The 13,086-nt window shown below is 41.4% G+C and overlaps 1 protein-coding gene across 1 annotated transcript in view; it reads left to right on the top strand.

The window, feature by feature from the left end:
* The window catches only part of LOC117505066, a 59,078-nt gene that overhangs the window by 34,028 nt on the left and 11,964 nt on the right, over window positions 1-13,086 (top strand). The window contains 9 exon segments of the mRNA XM_034164590.1: window positions 7,687-7,788; window positions 8,598-8,666; window positions 8,752-8,805; window positions 8,896-8,925; window positions 9,117-9,197; window positions 9,266-9,305; window positions 9,376-9,421; window positions 9,576-9,962; window positions 9,964-9,988. Of these exon segments, the coding sequence (XP_034020481.1) occupies window positions 7,687-7,788; window positions 8,598-8,666; window positions 8,752-8,805; window positions 8,896-8,925; window positions 9,117-9,197; window positions 9,266-9,305; window positions 9,376-9,421; window positions 9,576-9,962; window positions 9,964-9,988 (834 nt within the window).

The raw sequence follows: 13,086 nt of genomic DNA, 5'->3' as shown, positions 1-13,086 counted from the left end.
TGAGTCAACACCAACGAGTCACACTAACTGTCAGAATGCTTGTAGCACGGGCCGAAGGGGAGGATTAGCAGCAATCTTCCACTCCAGCTTATTAATTAATCAAAAACCCAGACAGAGCTTTAATTCATTTGAAAGCTTGACTCTTAGTCTTGTCCATCCAAATTGGAAGTCCCAAAAACCAATTTTATTTGTTGTTATCTATCGTCCACCTGGTCGTTACTGTGAGTTTCTCTGTGAATTTTCAGACCTTTTTGTCTGACTTAGTGCTTAGCTCAGATAAGATAATTATAGTGGGCGATTTGACATCCACACAGATGCTGAGAATGACAGCCTCAACACTGCATTTAATCTATTATTAGACTCAACTGGCTTCGCTCAAAATGTAAATGAGTCCACCCACCACTTTAACCATACTTTAGATCTTGTTCTGACTTATGGTATGGAAATTGAAGATTTAACAGTATTCCCTGAAAACCCCCTTCTGTCTGATCATTTCTTAATAACATTTACATTTACTTCAATGGACTACCCAGCAGTGGGGAATAAGTTTCATTACAGTAGAAGTCTTTCAGAAAGCGCTGTAACTAGGTTTAAGGATATGATTCCTTCTTTATGTTCTCCAATGCCATATACCAACAAAGGGCAGAGTAGCTACCTAAACTCTGTGAGTGAGATAGATTATCTCATCAATAGTTTTACATCCTCATTGAGGACAACTTTGGATGCTGTAGCTCCTCTGAAAAAGAGAGCCTTAAATCAGAAGTGCCTGACTCTGTGGTATAACTCACAAACTCGCAGCTTAAACCAGATAACCTGTAAGTTGGAGAGGAAATGGCGTCTCACTAATTTAGAAGATCTTCACTTAGCCTGGAAAAAGTCTGTTGCTCTATAAAAAAAAGCCCTCCGTAAAGCTAGGACATCTTACTACTCATCACTAATTGAAGAAAATAAGAACAACCCCAGGTTTCTTTTCAGCACTGTAGCCAAGCTGACAAAGAGTCAGAGCTCTATTGAGCCGAGTATTCCTTTAACTAGTAATGAATTCATGACTTTCTTTGCTAATAAAATTTTAACTGTTAGAGAAAAAAATTACTCATAACCATCCCAAAGACATATCATTCTTTGGCTGCTTTCAGTGATGCCGGTATTTGGTTAGACTCTTTCTCTCCGATTGTTCTGTCTGAGTTATTTTCATTAGTTACTTCTTCCAAACCATCAACATGTCTATTAGACCCCATTCCTACCAGGCTGCTCAAGGAAGCCCTACCATTAATTAATGTTTCGATCTTAAATATGATCAATCTCTTTATTAGTTGGCTATGTACCACAGGCTTTTAAGGTGGCAGTAATTAACCCTTTAGCTACTGAGGCTATAAATGGACGATTGGTTAGAATTTTTTATTATAGCAATAAAATTAAGAAATAATGTTCTATGTTTGTGTGCTTTGGTACCCTTTTCCAAGAGTACCTGAATTTCAATTATATTACACCTGATTAACTATTTATACACATTATTTGTAAGTTTTAGCATTTCAAATGAGGAAAAAAGCACAAAAATGAACTTGATTTTTTTTCAGTTTTTTGTGAAAAATGATTATGTAAAGGAAGTTTGGATTTCACATTTTTAGCTGTAAGTGTTTACAATCAAAATAATTAATTTTGTGTCTAGACGTCAGAAACAGTGCAAAAGTAAACGTTTTACAAGGTGAAAATATGCTAAAAGTAACCAATTTTAAAGTGCAGAACCAAACAATATGAATAACAACAAAGTGCAAAACTATATATAAATATCAATTATCTGTATTATTAAAATGTGCAATAAATCACTCATTTTGTGCAAAATTATACAATATGAATAAAACAATAAAGTGTCAAACTATATACAAATATATAACCAAGAATCAAAATTAGATCTAAACTACATCAGTCAGTGTGGTACTGTTTGTAACAGTTTCTGTCTGGCTGAAGACAGAGGCCAATTTTACAAAGTTTGCACATCCAGCAGGTTGACCTCTTGCAAACCTTGCAAGAACGCCACCCCTTTGGATCGCTGGCAAGTTGGGTTTCCACTGCTTGTTGGCACCGGGCAGTGGCTTGTGGCTGATGGAGCCATCACACCCACACAAACACGCACACACACCTTCACAAATCAAATCAAATCAATTTTATTTATATAGCGCCAAATCACAACAAACAGTTGCCCCAAGGCGCTTCACATTGCAAGGCAAGGCCATACAATAATTACGGAAAAACCCCAACGGTCAAAACGACACCCTGTGAGCAAGCACTCGGCAACAGTGGGAAGGAAAAACTCCCTTTTAACAGGAAGAAACCTCCAGCAGAACCAGGCTCAGGGAGGGGCAGTCTTCTGCTGGGACTGGTTGGGGCTGAGGGGAGAGAATCAGGAAAAAGACATGCTGTGGAGGGGAGCAGAGATCAATCACTAATGATTAAATGTAGAGTGGTGCATACAGAGCAAAAAGAGAAAGAAACACTCAGTGCATCATGGGAACCCCCCAGCAGTCTAAGTCTATAGCAGCATAACTAAGGGATGGTTCAGGGTCACCTGATCCAGCCCTAACTATAAGCTTTAGCAAAAAGGAAAGTTTTAAGCCTAATCTTAAAAGTAGAGAGGGTGTCTGTCTCCCTGATCTGAACTGGGAGCTGGTTCCACAGGAGAGGAGCCTGAAAGCTGAAGGCTCTGCCTCCCATTCTACTCTTACAAACCCTAGGAACTACAAGTAAGCCTGCAGTCTGAGAGCGAAGCGCTTTATTGGGGTGATATGGTACTATGAGGTCCCTAAGATAAGATGGGACCTGATTATTCAAAACCTTATAAGTAAGAAGAAGAATTTTAAATTCTATTCTAGAATTAACAGGAAGCCAATGAAGAGAGGCCAATATGGGTGAGATATGCTCTCTCCTTCTAGTCCCCGTTAGTACTCTAGCTGCAGCATTTTGAATTAACTGAAGGCTTTTCAGGGAACTTTTAGGACAACCTGATAATAATGAATTACAATAGTCCAGCCTAGAGGAAATAAATGCATGAATTAGTTTTTCAGCAGCACTCTGAGACAAGACCTTTCTAATTTTAGAGATATTGCGCAAATGCAAAAAAGCAGTCCTACATATTTGTTTAATATGCGCATTGAATGACATATCCTGATCAAAGATGACTCCAAGATTTCTCACAGTATTACTAGAGGTCAGGGTAATGCCATCCAGAGTAGGGATCTGGTTAGACACCATGTTTCTAAGATTGGTGGGGCCAAGTACAATAACTTCAGTTTTACCTGAGTTTAAAAGCAGGAAATTAGAGGTCATCCATGTCTTTATGTCTGTAAGACAATCCTGCAGTTTAGCTAATTGGTGTGTGTCCTCTGGCTTCATGGATAGATAATGCTGGGTATCATCTGCGTAACAATGAAAATTTAAGCAATGCCGTCTAATAATACTGCCTAAGGGAAACATGTATAAAGTGAATAAAATTGGTCCTAGCACAGAACCTTATGGAACTCCATAATTAACCTTAGTCTGTGAAGAAGATTCCCCATTTACATGAACAAATTGTAATCTATTAGATAAATATGATTCAAACCACCGCAGCGCAGTGCCTTTAATACCTATGGCATGCTCTAATCTCTGTAATAAAATTTTATGGTCAACAGTATCAAAAGCAGCACTGAGGTCTAACAGAACAAGCACAGAGATGAGTCCACTATCTGAGGCCATAAGAAGATCATTTGTAACCTTCACTAATGCTGTTTCTGTACTATGATGAATTCTAAAACCTGACTGAAACTCTTCAAATAGACCATTCCTCTGCAGATAATCAGTTAGCTGTTTTACAACTACCCTTTCAAGAATTTTTGAGAGAAAAGGAAGGTTGGAGATTGGCCTATAAATAGCTAAGATAGCTGGGTCAAGTGATGGCTTTTTAAGTAATGGTTTAATTACTGCCACCTTAAAAGCCTGTGGTACATAGCCAACTAATAAAGATAGATTGATCATATTTAAGATCGAAGCATTAATTAATGGTAGGGCTTCCTTGAGCAGCCTGGTAGGAATGGGGTCTAATAGACATGTTGATGATTTGGAGGAAGTAACTAATGAAAATAACTCAGACAGAACAATCGGAGAGAAAGAGTCTAACCAAATACCGGCATCACTGAAAGCAGCCAAAGATAACGATATGTCTTTGGGATGGTTATGAGTAATTTTTTCTCTAATAGTTAAAATTTTATTAGCAAAGAAAGTCATGAAGTCATTACTAGTTAAAGTTAAAGGAATACTCGGCTCAATAGAGCTCTGACTCTGTCAGCCTGGCTACAGTGCTGAAAAGAAACCTGGGGTTGTTCTTATTTTCTTCAATTAGTGATGAGTAGTAAGATGTCCTAGCTTTACGGAGGGCTTTTTTTTTTATAGAGCAACAGACTCTTTTTCCAGGCTAAGTGAAGATCTTCTAAGTTAGTGAGACGCCATTTCCTCTCCAACTTACAGGTTATCTGCTTTAAGCTGTGAGTTTGTGAGTTATACCATGGAGTCAGGCACTTCTGATTTAAGGCTCTCTTTTTCAGAGGAGCTACAGCATCCAAAGTTGTCTTCAATGAGGATGTAAAACTATTGACGAGATACTCTATCTCACTCACAGAGTTTAGGTAGCTACTCTGCACTGTGTTGGTATATGGCATTAGAGAACATAAAGAAGGAATCATATCCTTAAACCTAGTTACAGCGCTTTCTGAAAGACTTCTAGTGTAATGAAACTTATTCCCCACTGCTGGGTAGTCCATCAGAGTAAATGTTATTAAGAAATGATCAGACAGAAGGGAGTTTTCAGGGAATACTGTCAAGTCTTCAATTTCCATACCATAAGTCAGAACAAGATCTAAGGTATGATTAAAGTGGTGGGTGGACTCATTTACATTTTGAGCAAAGCCAATTGAGTCTAATAATAGATTAAATGCAGTGTTGAGGCTGTCATTCTCAGCATCTGTGTGGATGTTAAAATCGCCCACTATAATTATCTTATCTGAGCTAAGCACTAAGTCAGACAAAACGTCTGAAAATTCACAGAGAAACTCACAGTAACGACCAGGTGGACGATAGATAACAAATAAAACTGTTTTTTGGGACTTCCAATTTGGATGGACAAGACTAAGAGTCAAGCTTTCAAATGAATTAAAGCTCTGTCTGGGTTTTTGATTAATTAATAAGCTGGAATGGAAGATTGCTGCTAATCCTCCGCCTCGGCCGTGCTACGAGCGTTCTGGCAGTTAGTGTGACTCGGGGGTGTTGACTCATTTAAACTAACATATTCATCCTGCTGTAACCAGGTTTCTGTAAGGCAGAATAAATCAATATGTTGATCAATTATTATATCATTTACTAACAGGGACTTAGAAGAGAGAGACCTAATGTTTAATAGACCACATTTAACTGTTTTAGTCTGTGGTGCAGTTGAAGGTGCTGTATTATTTTTTTCTTTTTGAATTTTTATGCTTAAATAGGTTTTTACTGGTTGTTGGTGGTCTGGGAGCAGGCACCGTCTCTACGGGGATGGGGTAATGAGGGGATGGCGGGGAGAGAAGCTGCAGAGAGGTGTGTAAGACTACAACTCTGCTTCCTGGTCCCAACCCTGGATAGTCACGGTTTGGAGGATTTAATAAAATTGGCCAGATTTCTAGAAATGAGAGCTGCTCCATCCAAAGTGGGATGGATGCCGTCTCTCCTAACAAGACCAGGTTTTCCCCAGAAGCTTTGCCAATTATCTATGAAGCCCACCTCATTTTTTGGGCACCACTCAGACAGCCAGCAATTCAAGGAGAACATGCGGCTAAACATGTCACTCCTGGTCCTATTGGGGAGGGGCCCAGAGAAAACTACAGAGTCCGACATTGTTTTTGCAAAGTTACACACCGATTCAATGTTAATTTTAGTGACCTCTGATTGGCGTAACTGGATGTCATTACTGCCGACGTGAATTACAATCTTACCAAATTTACGCTTAGCCCTAGCCAGCAGTTTCAAATTTCCTTCAATGTCGCCTGCTCTGGCCCCCGGAAGACAATTGACTATGGTTGCTGGTGTCGCTACAGAGTCTCCAATAACCAGTTTGATCCTCGGCGGGTGTGTCGCCGAGTGGGGAAAAACGGTTAGAAATGTGAACGGGTTGGCGGTGTACACGGGGCTTCTGTTTAGGGCTACGCTTCCTCCTCACAGTCACCCAGTCGGCCTGCTTTCCCGGCTGCTCGAGATCTGCTGGAGGGGAATTAACGGTGGCTAAGCTACATTGATCCACACCGACTACAGGGGCCTGGCTAGCTGTAGAATTTTCCATGGTGCGGAGCCGAGTCTCCAATTCGCCCAGCCTGGCCTCCAAAGCTACGAATAAGCTACACTTATTACAAGTACCATTACTGCTAAAGGAGGCCGAGGAATAACTAAACATTTCACACCCAGAGCAGAAAAGTGCGGGAGAGACAGGAGAAGCCGCCATGCTAAACCGGCTAAGAGCTAGTAGCTGCGCTAAGCTAGCGGATTCCTAAAAACACACAAAGTGAATAATGTGTAAATAATTTAGAGGTGACTCAGCAGATGGAGTGCTTTAGTTAAGGCACGTGAAGATTACACTGAAACAAATCGTTATCTAGATCAATCTAACTGCGCAGATTAAACAGCTAACAGATGCAGCAAAACACCGCTGTGCTCTGGAACAGGAAGTGATACAATACCGCAGTGAGAGCCAACCACCAGTAGAGGCAAGCAAGAGTCCACAATTCACATGCCTAGTATTTAGTGTTCATATGTAATTCCTCTAAACTTCCACATAGTGGAGCTAAAGTATAAGCATAAAGTGTAAGTATTTCTACATGATCCAGAGTTTATTAAACATAGAAATGGTGTCACTACAAACATAATAAAATCTCAATTTCATTGAAATAAATAGAAACTTACATACTGGAATTTAGTGGCTCAGTTTTAGAACATAAAGACAACCCTAAATTTCACATTATTCTGTTTCTGTGAGCGCTTAGTCCAATTAAGGGTCATGGGGGGCTGGAGCCTATCCCAGCAGTCAGAGTGTGAGGCGGGGTTCACCCTGGACAGGACGCCAGTCTGTTGCAGGGTCACATATAGACAAACACATTCACATCTGCGCACACACCTACGGACAATTTAAAGTTTCCAATCCACCCTGAGGGAACCCACCCAAACATGGGTGAACACACAAACTTCACACAGGAAGGACACAGGTGGGAATCGATCCCATGACCCATTGTGAGGCAAAGTGCTAACCACTAATCCACCATGCTGCCTGAATAATGAGAATTTGTTTCAAATCATATGACGTATATAAATTTGTAGATTCCTCATGATTGTCAGAAGGAATTAAATTAAACATTACTGGAGAAAACAACACTGTTCTGGTTTTACTCAAATTGGACTGCTTTTCTGTTTTTTGATGTTTGCAAGAAGTCGCTGAGGTGTGGCTATAATCTGCCATAACCTCGGTTTCCCAGTAGGGGGCAGTAAAGGTCCTCACCAAATAGTGGGCCAGTAATCCAGTATTATTAGACCAAAATCTGAAATAATGGGTTCAGTTAAGTTATTCTGTGCACTTACAAAAAACCCACAAAAATTAAAGAATTTGTCATGTTTTTCTTTTCTCTCTCTCTCATGCAGCATGCAGCCAAGGATTGTGAAACAGACTCTCCGGATCCCGGCACACAGGCAGGAAGTTATATTCCTATTAAAGAAGCTGATCTCTGTACAGAAGGGAAACAGGTTGGTGCCCCCTGCTGTACAGTCTTTGACGTTAATACTTGTGTTTTGCCAACAGGACACTCGGCTTGTCCATAGCGATCATTCCTCCAGCTCCGGTAGTCTGGATGAAGGCACCATGGAGAGAGGCATAAGGATCAGAAACACACCTTAGAAGAAGACCTGCGTGAAACGGCTCCTCCCCGCCCTGCCCATTCAAAATATTAAAATAGCACTGTTGTTTGTAAATATTTGTTTGTGCCCTTAAAGCTTTTGAGTAATTCAAAAATACATTAACACAAAAATACATGCAGGCGGCGCACAGAGGTCTACAAAGGGGAGGTGGTGGTCTAGTGGTTAAGCAGATCCTCGGTTCAAATCCCAGCCCGATCACGAAGGGCCCTTGGTGCTCCCGGCGTGTAACGAGTACCTTGTATGGCGGCACCCTGATGCCAGGGTGAATGTGTGGGATTATTGTAAAGCGCTTTGAGCGTCTCATACAGTCGATTTACAGTTTACAAAGTAGGCTAACAGTTAAGCAAATTAGCAGCACAGAAGAGCACAAATGAACAAGTGCTATATTTTGAATGACAGGTGAAACCATAAAATCACCAGTTTATTTTTATAGCACAAACTACAGTGCTATTTTAAATGTGCCTTTTGTTTGGTTTAATCTGTTTATTTTTCCACAGCAGCCACAACCGTTGTTGCCTTACAGTGTTTTCATGTTAACTGTAAAGGGGAGCCAATGTCAGTTTTGCTCAAAGGTGTGGCCGTGACTAGCGGCTCAAACGTGTTTGGAATGATTGCGATGTTTTGTTGTTACCTTTCAGACCATTTGGTATGTTGACATTGACACCAGCCGTGAGATCAAAAGTCACACCCCAAGGAAAAGAACCAGGGTTTGTACACGTCTCAGTTCACAGTGCTGCTTAAGTACCACTTCATTTTCTTTTAATGATAAAACATTCTTTATTTCTCCTGCAGACTTTCAGAATCCGAAGGATTCTACCCACTGCTTTATTTGGCTCTGGAACAAAGGTTTTAAAAACAGTTACAGATGTCCCCGCATACATACATAAAATTAGTTTTAGCTCTACAGGTTGTTTTTCTTTTTTGTCTCTTCTGTAGGAACCAGAATCAGACTCGCATGTTCCTCAGGTTACTGTGCCATCTTCTGTCTTTTCTCTCTGTGTTTTTAAATGTGAATTATTTCCTGGTTTCTCTCATGAAACAGTGAAAATAATTCAATGCTGTTAAAGATTTTGTCAACAAATATGGGCTGAGTTGGTCAGTAATTATGCTAAGTTGTAATTAGAGCAGTGTATTGATACTGTGGTACTTCTGTGCAGGAAGTGGTCGAGGTCGAAACGCTGGAGTTGGCTGAAGTACCAGTTCCCAGTGAAGGAGGAACCAGTTTGGATCCTTTAGATGTATGCTGCTGCCACATTCACATACACAGTTTTCATTTTTCAACACCGTAATTATTCACCGTTTCCAGGATGAAGACGGCCTGTTGACGTGGTGGCAGACAGTAGAAGGTTTGTCATGGAAGCATTTTCTGATATGCAAAATAGCGTCCCGCGTGCCAGACGTTTTTGTTTTTGTTAGGCTGGGCTGAGTGGAACGAGTCAAACCAGAATGATGAGGCTGAAGTGTAAGTAAATAAAAGTCACCAAAGGGCATTGTTTTTTTTTTGTTTTTTTTAACAAGTTATTACTTCATATAAAATGATGCTTAAGTCCAAAGTTTTACCTGCCTAACTTTTGGTTTCTAAAATCATGGAATAAAAATGGGACTTATTGATTTAGTGTTGTGGAGGATGCAGCTGATCGTGTCTTCATGGCAGCTCGTCTCTTCGTCCGCCTTTTCAACAAGCATGGCGCGTCTCTCCAGCAACGTATCCTAGAGCTAGTATCTCTGGCTGATGCTGCTGACAGTTTCCACAAGAAAACAGTGGCAGCAAGCATGGGTGGGGGCATGGCCAGTGTCGCTGGATCTGTGACCACCATCACAGGCCTCATCCTGGCCCCATTTACTGTTGGAACATCACTTATCGTCACAGCGGTTGGTATTGGTGTGGCAACAGCAGGTGGACTGACATCTGCCTCGGCCAAAATCACCGACACAGTCCACTCAAAGACGGACCGCAAGAAGGTAGAGCAGATGATTCAGGGTTACCAGGAGGAAATCAAGGACAAAGGACTGTCTGGAGTTTGTGCAGGTGAGGCGGGAAGTTACAATGTTTTTTTTTAAGTCCATCATCAAACCTGTCTAACAAGTTTATTCACCCTGTTGGGTATTGGTCCTGGTCCTGTTTTTTGTCTTTCTTTCTGTGGCATCACCAAAAAAATTTCAATTTCAGCTGGCCATCACCTTCAGGTGTATAACCCCCACAGTCCACCTCTCTGGAACTGCGGTACACTCAAAAAAACTGATGCATTGCATTCAATTATAAGCAGGATTTCCATCTAATAAATATATATGTAGCCCCAACTGAAATAAAGCGAATCCATGCAAGATTCAGTGGGGCCAAAAAGTATTTAGTCAGTCCCTGATTGTGCAAGTTCTCCTACTTAGAAAGAAGAGAGAGGTCTGTAATTTTCATCATAGGTACACTTCAACTATGAGAGACAAAATGAGGAAAAAAGAAAATCCAGGAAATCACATTGTAGATTTTTTTTTTTTTTTTTAAAGAATTTATTTGTAATTTATGGTGGAAAATAAGTATTTGATCAATAACAAAAGTTCATCTCAATACTTTGTAACATAATCTTTGTTGGCAATGACAGAGGTCAAATGTTTCCTATAAGTCTTCACCAGGTGTGCACACACTGTAGCTGGTATTTTGGCCCATTCCTCCATGCAGATCTCCTCCAGAGCAGTGATGTTTTGGGGCTGTCGCTGGGCAACACAGACTTTCAACTCCCTCAACAAATTTTCTATGGGGTTGAGGGCTGGAGCCTGGCTTGGCTACTCCAGGAGCTTGAAATGGTTTTTACGGAGCCGCCACTCCGTTGTCTGAGTGTTTGGGATCATTGTCATGCTGGAAGACCCAGCCACGTTGCATCTTCAATGCTCTCAGTGATGGAAGGAGGTTTTGGCTTAAAATGTCATGATACATGGCCCCGTTCATTCTTCCCTTAACACAGATCAGTCGTCCTGTCTCCTTTGCAGAAAACAGCCCCAAAGCATGATGTTTCCACCCCCATGCTTCACAGTAGATATGTTCTTGGGATGCAACTCAGCATTCTTCTTCCTTCAAACACGAGTTTTTACCAAAATGTTCTATTTTGGTTTCTTCCGACCACATGATATTCTCCCAATCCTCTTCTGGATCATCCATATGTTCTCTGGCAAACTTCAGACGGGCCTGGACACGTACTGGCTTAAGCAGGGGGACACACCTGGCACTGCAGGATTTGAGTCCCTCTCTGCGTAGTGTGTAGCTTTTGTTACTTTGGTCCCAGCTCTCTGCAGGTCATTCATCATGTCCAGAGGTGTAAAACGCCAGCTTCAGAAAGTAAAAGTCCAGCCACATATTTGTTCCATCTTCCCAACAAACCAGCCGATTGTAATTAGTTCAGCTCTTCAGGCAGGTGGATGAGCTAATCATTGAGATCACCTGTTTTAGGCGCACAGGTAGAAGCAACACATGGGAGGGATTTTACTTTCTGAAGCTGGATTTTTACACCTCTGATCAGGTCCCTCCATGTATACTCAACAAAAATATAAACGCAACACTTTTGGTTTTGCTCCCATTTTGTATGAGATGAACTCAAAGATCTAAAACTTTTTCCACATACATAATATCACCATTTCCCTCAAATATTGTTCACAAACCAGTCTAAATCTGTGATAGTGAGCACTTGTACTTTGCTGAGATAATCCATCCCACCTCACAGGTGTGCCATACCAAGATGCTGATTAGACACCATGATTAGTGCACAGGTGTGCCTTAGACTGCCCACAATAAAAGGCCACTCTGAAAGGTGCAGTTTTATCATACAGCACAATGCCACAGATGTCGCAAGATTTGAGGGAGTGTGCAATTGGCATGCTGACAGCAGGAATGTCAACCAGAGCTGTTGCTCGTGTATTGAATGTTCATTTCTCTACCATAAGCCATCTCCAAAGGCGTTTCAGAGAATTTGGCAGTACATCCAACCAGCCTCACAACTGCAGACCACGTGTAACCACACCAGCCCAGGACCTCCACATCCAGCATGTTCACCTCCAAGATCATCTGAGACCAGCCACTCGGACAGCTGCTGGAACAATCGGTTTGCATAACCAAAGAATTTCTGCACAAACTGTCAGAAACCGTCTCAGGGAAGCTCATCTGCATGCTCGTCGTCCTCATCGGGGTCTCGACCTGACTCCAGTTCGTCGTCGTAACCGACTTGAGTGGGCAAATGCTCACATTCACTGGCGTTTGGCACGTTGGAGAGGTGTTCTCTTCACGGATGATGCGAAGGAGATGTATTGCACTGCATGAGGCAAATGGTGGTCACACCAGATACTGACTGGTATCCCCCCCCCAATAAAACAAAACTGCACCTTTCAGAGTGGCCTTTTATTGTGGGCAGTCTAAGGCACACCTGTGCACTAATCATGGTGTCTAATCAGCATCTTGGTATGGCACACCTGTGAGGTGGGATGGATTATCTCAGCAAAGGACAAGTGCTCACTATCACAGATTTCGACTGGTTTGTGAACAATATTTGAGGGAAATGGTGATATTGTGTATGTGGAAAAAGTTCATCTCATACAAAATGGGAGCAAAACCAAAAGTGTTGCGTTTATATTTTTGTTGAGTATAGTTCTGGGATTTTTGTTCACCGTTCTCATGATCATTTTGACCTCACGGGATGACATCTTGTGTGGAGCCTCAGATTGAGGGAGCTTATCAATGGTCGTGTATGTCTTCCATTTTCTTACAATTGCTCCCACAGTTGATTTATTCACACCAGCCTGCTTAACGATTATAGATTCACTCTTCCCAGCCTGGTGCAGGTTTACAATCGTCTTCCTGGTGGCCTTCCAGAGCTCTCTGGTCTTGGTCATGGTTGAGTTTGGAGTCTGACTGTTTGAGACTGTGGACAGGTGTCTTTTAGACAGATAACGAGTTCCAACAGATGCCATTAATACAGGCAACAGGTGGAGGACAGAAGAGCTTCTTAAAGAAGTTACAGGTCTGTGAGAGCCAGAAATCTTGCTTGTTTGTGGGTGACCAAATACTTATTTTCCACCATAATTTACAAATAAATTCTTTAGAAATCCTACAATGTGATTTCCTGGATTTTTTTTTCTCTTTTTGTC

The sequence above is a fragment of the Thalassophryne amazonica genome, chromosome 23 (assembly GCF_902500255.1).
Source record: "Thalassophryne amazonica chromosome 23, fThaAma1.1, whole genome shotgun sequence".
NCBI lineage: Eukaryota > Metazoa > Chordata > Actinopteri > Batrachoidiformes > Batrachoididae > Thalassophryne > Thalassophryne amazonica.
The sequence above is the reverse complement of the archived record's forward strand: the minus strand, read 5'-3'. Positions and strand labels throughout refer to the sequence as shown.